Source organism: Polyodon spathula, chromosome 17, assembly GCF_017654505.1.
Source record: "Polyodon spathula isolate WHYD16114869_AA chromosome 17, ASM1765450v1, whole genome shotgun sequence".
Classification (NCBI taxonomy): Eukaryota; Metazoa; Chordata; class Actinopteri; order Acipenseriformes; family Polyodontidae; genus Polyodon; species Polyodon spathula.
Window position 1 is genome coordinate 4,269,857 of NC_054550.1, and position 8,832 is coordinate 4,278,688.

At 43.5% G+C, this 8,832-nt stretch overlaps 1 protein-coding gene across 1 annotated transcript; it reads right to left on the reverse strand.

Moving 5' to 3' along the window:
• Positions 1–1,037: 1,037 nt before the first annotated feature.
• On the reverse strand, positions 1,038–8,575 carry LOC121330427 (transmembrane 7 superfamily member 3-like). Its single transcript, XM_041276952.1, has 12 exons — positions 8,397–8,575; positions 7,857–8,014; positions 7,062–7,206; positions 6,647–6,767; positions 5,978–6,149; positions 5,066–5,246; positions 4,395–4,481; positions 4,204–4,284; positions 3,190–3,342; positions 2,419–2,516; positions 2,122–2,284; positions 1,038–1,618 (listed from the first exon to the last, which is right to left on the reverse strand). The coding sequence occupies exons 1-12, from the start codon at positions 8,509–8,511 to the stop codon at positions 1,434–1,436; spliced, it is 1,659 nt and encodes a 552-aa protein (XP_041132886.1). The 5' UTR covers positions 8,512–8,575; the 3' UTR covers positions 1,038–1,433.
• Between the last annotated feature and the right edge of the window lie 257 nt (positions 8,576–8,832).

Sequence of the window (8,832 nt, forward strand, 5' to 3'; positions counted from 1 at the left end):
TTTGTTTTAAATATCAATTCTGAATTGATAATTATATTGGACTGGCTTAAATTGGGGTTTCTGGGCGCTCTATACAGAACCACGTGGTTCTTTTGCTCCCTGCCTCTCGTCTTGATCCCTTTTTATACACTATATATTGTTATGTTAAATGGGTTTACTAACATTAGAACACGAATTTGTACTTGTAATCATTAATTAGGGGATACTAAATACTTGTTGTTATTTTAAATTATAGTGATTTTTACCCATTTCAGAACAGATGTGTAAGTGCCTTAATTTAGCTAATATATTGCAACCCGCTGCTCTGTTCACCAAGGCGCTCTAGAAAGCCATTTATAGTGTTAATTGTTTATGTGCCCTTTTTGCTTTATATGAAAGCGAGTTTGCCTTTAAAGGCGTAAAATACTTGCTATAGATTACAGTTCAAGATGGGTTTTTTCCCCAATATTTTATATACACTCACCATTAAATGTTTTTAATCATTATAAAATGCATAGATTAAGCACCTCCATTGCATCACAAACAGGTTACAGACAGCCCTAAACTCTGCAACATAGCATATGCACATGCTCGTCCAAGTCCTTATAGGGGTAAAAGTAAGACAAATGAAAGAGACGGTAACAGGGTATGCAGATAGTATACACATCTCTAGCAATGCAGACATTAGAGTGCTGCCCATTCAAACCAATAAAGAGAACCGTTTCCACAGCCTTGTCCAGGCACACAGCAAATCCCCTAAGGATTTGTGAATGCATGTTTCACTTTGATATCTTTTTAAAGGAACTCTATCAAGCAGACCAGCTAACCCGGAGATTGTTTGCACTTTGCAGTACTGCGTGTACATTTATCTTCCACACAAATGAAACATAAATGTCTTGACACGTCTGCATCTTGACGCTTTTTGTTGGAAAAAAGCTGCTGACCTTTTCACATTCCGCCCACTGCAGTGGCATAAAAAAAAAAAAAAAAAAAAAAAAACCACTGCGCCATCTGGTGGTCACTTGTCAGAGGTGAAGGTACTTAAGTCAGGCACTAAATACAGTTCTACAAAATTATTTATTTACAAAAAGCTCAGAAGAAACAATACAGCAGAAAACACATTCATAAAAAAAAAAAAAAAAAAAACTTACGGCAATGTCACTGTCGAAAAACTGATCAACGACCAGAGGACTCAGGAGTTCAAACACAAATCTGCTCTTTTTATTCTAATAAGAATAGTGAGCATCAACTAAGCAGCTAAGAAAGGTGGAGGAATGTGTATGACCCACATACAGTGTAGTGGGAGTACAGGGATTAAAATGTGACACCCTTGCAGAGCAGTGTGATCCACTCCTGGTTTAAGATGACACACCTGAGCTTGTTGCCTATACACTCATAGTAAAACCTGGAATGAGCAACACTGCTATGCAACAGGAGTCACAGGGACCCAGCAATCAGGAGAGGATGTCCGTATGTTCCCCGGGTCCAAGTAGAGGGGACCTCTCACTGCAGGCGTCTCTCTTCTCTCTCCAGCTCTCGTAGGGGCACCGAGGGAAGGGTGGTTTGTTCCTCGTCAAGAAACACTGAGACGCCACCCCCCCTGCCGCCAGGACAGCCCAGGAAGCCACCAGCACGTAGTCTGAAAGAGACAAGCACAGAATAAACTCCTCAACTTATATCTAGATATCCATCCATCTGGGACAGTCCTTTTCCAATAAAAAGGGCTGTAACTCATGCATATCCACCATTACTCTGTATGGAAGCTGGCGCAGAAGGAGGAGACCGCTGAAGAGGGCACAAGCACAAACGTGTGTCAGCGTGACTGGGTATTTTTTACAGTCTTACCAGTGAAGTGTGTGTGCATTTCTCCATGAGTAATACGTGTCATTGTCATGAAGCAGACCAGCGGGCAGTCAATCGTGGGGCAAGGCTTGGCGATTACTTGGGAAATGAGGAGTTTACAAAAGGAATATAACATACCCACTTACTATCTACCTATGTGTGGGGCACCATGTATGCAACACATTCAAATTATAAACTAGAATGAGAGGAGCAACCAAGATGTCTTGAAGATATTTGGAAGTCCCGGGTAGCACCAGGATTGTACTACTCCATTTCCAATGCTTGGCAGGTAATGCTTACCCGTGGTCTGGAAAGGCACAGGGATGATGGCATGGGAGTAGGAGGGTTCCACTGCTCTTCTCACAACGTCCAGGAGGATGTAGACAAGGCTGGTGGGCAGGAACGCTCCCACAAGACAGATCCCTGCGTACGAGCCGAGCACAGCGCAGGACAGGATGTTGAGCTACGGGACAAGAACAGAGTCCCTGTGAATAAGCACGCTTCCCCTCTCCAATGCACATTTGCACACCCTGATTGGCACTCATCTTGGACTGCCTAATGTTACCTTAGTGTGATCGGTATTGGGTTGGTACTTACAGCTTTGGTGAAGGACAGCAGAATCACAGGCAGCACCAGAGCCATACTGACAAAGCACACCCAGTACAGGGGCTCAGAGCGAAAAACCTTCATGTTCACTGCAATTCAGAAACACACACAGAGGTGACTGAAGGGGCCGTCCAGATGTGCTGCACACAACCTCAACACAAACCCTTCTCCATAAAGTGCCAACAATAAGCCATCAGCAATGGAAACATGCACTGTGCAAACACAGTGGTTATGAGTAAACAATTTTAAAAAAGTGCGCCTTCTTTATTTTGCTATCTTACCTACACATCCTAAAACAGTAACTATGTGAAGCACCCTTATACGGTAAAATATATTACTAGTGCAATTTACTGTCAACATGGCCTTCCTGTGAATTAACCAACTGATGGTATAGTGACTTATCAGTGCAGCAGTGTGCAAGAGGCAGTGCTGTGCGATACGCTGCTGTTCAGGATTCTGTCCCATCGGTGAGATGACATGAGGTTAGATGCTCTAAAACCAGGGATGCAGATGCATTTTTGCACAGCGGTTAAAGCACTTGCTCACTGTATGCAGGGTCGTGCCCAGCCCCCACCCTGTTACAACTGTGTACTACATAGAAGTATTTCTACCAAATCAAGTACTAAGAATGGTAAGGAAAGCGACGACACGCTGCCACATGCAATGCTTTCACAGGGTTTGCCAGGCACTGCCGTCTTTATCGAACGATAAGACCTGCCGCACGGTTTCACATTTTCTTAAACACCTCTGGATATTACTTACCAAGAGGAGTGAAGAAAATAATTGCAGACAGCAGGAAGCCAAACGCAAGGCCAGCGAGTAACACGAGGAGTATCGGCGCTCCAAATCTGCATCGGCACAGAGCGAGCATGACTCCTCCCAGGAGCCCCATCACAGCCGTGAGGACCAAGCACACTGCACAGAGGAGAAGTGGGGGGCACAAAGCTTTTAGTTTTTACAAATTTTACAATTAAACTGTATATATTTTTTCTATTCATTTCAATTTTAGAAAATGTTGTATTATACTGGTTTTTGTTTAATGGTTTAAGCACTTTGTGATGCAAGGCACTATAGAAGTGTGTATTGAACTGTATCTATAATAACTTCTGAATGGGAAATCAGGAGGAATGTTTCGATTTTGCAGATATCTTGTATGTGTGTCAATGCCAGCTCCTTGTCAAGTACAGACCTTATTCGCTTAACCTGCATGCAATTTAATAATTATTCCAGGATTTTTAATAGCAAGTCTCAGTAGCACATTTACAATAAGTAACGAGACACCCGACTGAGATACTGTCGCACAACAGTGGCTATATAAATAAAATAAACTTAATTGAAATTTGAAACAACCCTAAAGTTAAAGGAACTGTCCCGCAATATCTAGAAAGGTGAGTCAGAAAATGTTCCTCTGCAACACACCCCTTTTGAAAAAAGCATGTATGCTGTCTCTTTAAATACTTTTAGTCTTTGGGGGGGGGGGGGGGGGGGGGGGGGGGGGGGGGGGGGGGGGGGGGGGGGGGGGGGGGGGGGGGGGGGGGGGGGGGGGGGGGGGGGGGGGGGGGGGGGGGGGGGGGGGGGGGGGGGGACTGAGTACTGCCAATAGATGGCAGCATAGCCTAACAGTACGAGTTGATGGTCTAGCATTTTTAATGCAGGGTTTTGGGAAGGGAGAAAACACTTGTGCACTGGTTATGACCCTTTGTCCTGTGAGCCCACTTCATATTAAACCAATATTAAATAACCTAATTCATGAGCGAAGGAGGCATGACAACTTACTGTGGGCGCTGATCTGAGAGAACCGCTTCAGCAACACAAAGGACAGAAACCCAAACAGCAGGAAACCAATGAAGAGGAACTCTGGAAACAGACACTGCAATGAGGCACCGCTCTACAAATGAATACTGAACTAATACAAAAACAAAACATGCAATTTACTGTACAACCTTGCCATCAAGGATCAAGCATACCTGCTTCCAGAAACCTGTGCCCAGCAAAGCAGATAAACAAGCCGTAGATCCCAAGCAGCGAGAAGAAAATCTGTGTAGAAACTTGTCCTGAACGAAAAACAAGTGCAGAACGATGAGGTAAACCAACCTTGTTTCCAATGCAGGGTACTTACACACATCACAGGGATAGAATTAAGACTCCTATTGCAGAGCAGTTTCACCCATTCCAGGTTTTACCATGAGCTTGATTAGCTAATGTATAGTAGCACACTCATGTGGGTCTTACTGAACTGAATGGATCAAGCTGCTATGCAATAGGGAGTCGCATTTCCATCTCTGTATTAAAATACATCCCGATTACTCAAATTACTGTCACATGCAAATTTCACATTTAAACATTCGACTTTGGTTAAATAGCTGTATAGGATTCATTTACTTTTAAAACTACAACATAAACATGCTGAGTTATTTGTGACAGGGCAGCTGGTCTTGAGGAATCACTGAACCGCTCCTTCATGCAAACAAGCCCTTGTCTAATTTACAGTATCACTGTTCAAATCGTTTCAGTTCCTCCCAGATAATAAGCCTTTGAGCTTCTGCATAGATTCCCCTATGTTTAAATAGCCACTGGCTGTCACAACAGTATGGGAATCCTGACTGAAGCAGTGCACTAATGTAATGCCAACCCTTACCATATCTGTAGCAGTAATGAGGGGATGCTGAAGACTGGCTGCAGCTGTAAGTAGAGACAGGGATGTAGGCTGCTGAAGTATTGAGCAGGGGGTCCCGGACGATTAGACTGTAGATCCCACCAATATCAGTGTAAGAGTTTCCAAAAAGCAGAGTCTTCTCCCCTGAGCTTAGCACGGCTACCTGAAATCACACCCACCGTCACCTTATACTCTATGTGCTGCCTCTCACAAGCTTTCAGCAGATATTAACCTTTTAAAAATAATACTCATGTCATGTTCCACCTGCGCATGTAGGGTACGTCCAATTCAAAAGTTGGGGAGAGATACGACATCACGAACCCAAAGGGTAAAGTCCTGGGATCGCTCAGCTACTGGAAATGAGCACCAACAGGCTAAACAGCCTCCTCTCATTCTTAAACAATGTTGTGATGAAAACGCTGACATTAAACGGGTTTAATCTGTTGATACAGAGAGCCTGTTTTGTTTTTTAAACGTTTGGAATGCTTTGTCATTGACATTCTGAGTGCAAGACCTAAACTCTCAGTGAAAATATAAAAAGTGTATCAGAATTTACCGCAACCAACTTCTGTTAATACCAGATCAGATCAACTACTTTTGATCTAGTTTTAAATAACTCCCCTCAAAGCTATGTATATTTAGGGATGGAAAGCAGATTCTCATTCTGTAGCAACTTGAAACATTCCAGGTCACACACTGAGCTAAATCAAATCACACCCAAGCTTATGACCTGCACTGACCAAGCGCCAAGCACACCCTGCAATTTCATGCTGCTGTGCAACAGGAGTCTTACTGAGTCACAATGGATAGACTGACCTGCAGTCCTGCACAAGCTGAACAGACTACACCAAATGACAAACCAGACTGGCTGGTGCCGTGACATCAGGTCTGTACCTTGGTCCCGTGCTTCTCCACGTCCTGCACAGAGGTCATTCTCATCACACCCTCGAACAGGCTCCGCTCAGAGAGGTCATTCTCAGGCAGGAAATACTGGTAGAAGTCATAGGTCAGCCTCCATCTGGACTTACTCCCCATTTCGACATCACAGGCGGGTGGATCTGCATCTCTATGACAACGACCAATAACAGACAGCAGTGAAAACAAAGCCAGTGCAGTGGAAGAATAAGATGCTGCTGCTTTCTGGTACACAGTCCCTTTGTGTTGCTGTGCAGCTCCAATGGTATAGCAGTTGACAGACCATGTGACCTACAGCAAAGGGACCAAACTGCAGCAGTTCACCTATAGCTTTCCGTTTGAAATATTTGCATACCCAGATTCAAAAGGAAAGGCACGACTTTAACCCTTTCAGTCCCGCTTTATCTTGGCGCCGAATGTCAGCACACGGGACTCCAAGGTACCAGTCTGAGATAGTGTAGAAATATATGTAAAATAAAAACAGTTTTGTCCTGTTCTTGTGTCAACTCAATAAAGGACTTTCTTCTACAGCTCAACCCAACTAATTCAGCACTGAAAGGGTTAAGACGACACCCCATACAAACAAACATGAGAAAGTGGTGTAAGACGTGAAAGGTAATTAAAGGGCTCTGCCTTTGGCGTGCGCACCTCCCCGCTCCAAGGTTAGCTGGAGCAAACTGGGTCACAGTTTCAAAGAAAGTATCCCTGAGGTGAAGGTTGGGGTCGTTTTCCAAATGAAATTCCAGGTTGCAAGCCCCTGGAACGGGATCTGAAACACACAGCAACCGTATTCAGGTCTGACACAACAATAAAACACCTTGAAAGACTATGAAAGACTTTAGCAGGGGCTGCAATTCTGAACACAGAGATAACTGTATAGCATACACAATATTTGGTTACATGGAAGCTGGAAGTGTAATTTCTGGTTTTGCTGCAGTTCATTTGGCTGTTACCAATTCTTCAACAGCACAAAGCAAAACTGAGCATGTGATAGTGATTCGGAAGTTGACAAATCAGAGTTGCAACACCAGTAATCGATCTGGTACATTTAACTTCCATATACCATGTGCGCTGTAAGGGACAGCTGTCACGCACGCAGTGACGTTTTCTGCAGATGTGATATAGAAGTGAGCCTGCACTGCGCCTCGCCTGAGCGGCACCACTAGCCCAGCACTGGAACCTGTGTATGATGAACTGAGCTGCAATACCTGCAATATAAACAACACAACACTAGAGGTCAGTGTTGTACCAGCTGAGAAAGCATACAGTACCGATACATTTACAAAAGAATGTTTGACACGGACAACCACTGTATACTAAATTAAACTACAGCAACTGGTACGAAATGTCCAAGTTTGCCACAGAGTTCAATTGGCTTCTATTCTAATAAAAAAAAATGCGTTATCTTTGCAATTCCAATAAGACTCCTATTGCATAGCAGTTTCATCCATTCCTGGTTTTGTTATGGTTTTAATAAGCCACACCTGAGCTTGTTACCTGTACACTGTGGCTGGGCAAGCTTGTAGTAAAAGCTGGAATGGGTGCAAATGCTATGAAATAGGAGTATTTTCTGTATTCACATAATACAAGTATACAGAACATTTGATATAACACATAGTACCTTATATTTAAAACATCTATTAGCTGTATGGTTACTGGAACATTATTAGATAATCGGTTCTAACATTAACAGAAAGCTTAAATGGGAGATGGAAAACTCTATTCTGCATGCAAGTAATTCCATCCAAATAGGATATACTGTGTCTATATACACTGTACGGAGGGTAGGCCATATGCTGGGTAGTATTGCCGATATTAAACGATTCAGAAAGAGACCTCAACAGCAAGGCGTTTTCACCTTCAACAGGGAGATGGTGACGTTCTGGAACTGGGTTTGCGCCTGCGCAGTGACACCCACAGTGGCGGAATCACTGATGTTTACCACGATCTTCTTTGTAGTGTTTGAAAGCAGGTGGACCAAAATCGGCTTTGAAACGGGGATATTCAGGACGCTTTCTAAAAAGACACACAAGCAGGTTTTATTTAAAACACCCACGCATTTTACAATGGTCTGTGTGCTTTACTGTGCACTGCATGGTAGCTACGGCTCCCACTAAACTTCACTGAAAACAAAATACTACCTTTAGGCACACACGTAATCACTGCCTATGCAAGGTGGTTCTGCTAACTTGCACTGCAAAGTTCTGTTGCGTAAAGCTGCTACAGTATACTGTGTATAACCAACACGCTGCTACAAACCGTTTTAATTGCATAGTGCCAGCAACACAAACTAACATCGACGGTAAAATCAAATGGAACAAAACTACGGTTGCACACAACTTTTTTTTTGTTTTGTTTTGTTTAGAAAATGCTGGCCGAGCCAGCAACCCTCTCTTACCAAGATCCGCTCCGACTCCTGGGTCGGTCTCGAATCCATTGGTAACAACATTGCTCCGCTTGAGATTCAACAGAAGCACCGCAAACGCTGATATCAGGGCCTTCTGGTGCCTCATAGTGTTTAACAAACAACAAAGTCCGCATAACCTCCTCCTCCTCCTCCTCTTCTTTTAGGGTTATTTGGCGCATGCCATCTGCATGGAGATGATGCGCGCCCTCTACCGTTATATATAAGTATCTATTGTAGTTCTTCACTTGTATTTTCTCCCTACATTTGAAAGTGCATTTCTTTCTCTTTCTCACCGTGACATACATTGTAGATGTTAGTTCACTTGCCGTGGTATATATTTCACGTGTATGTGGTAGAATACATACTGAAAATGAGGTAGTCACCGTTTCATGCATGACATTTTGAAAACAGCTGTAAAAAAAAAGTG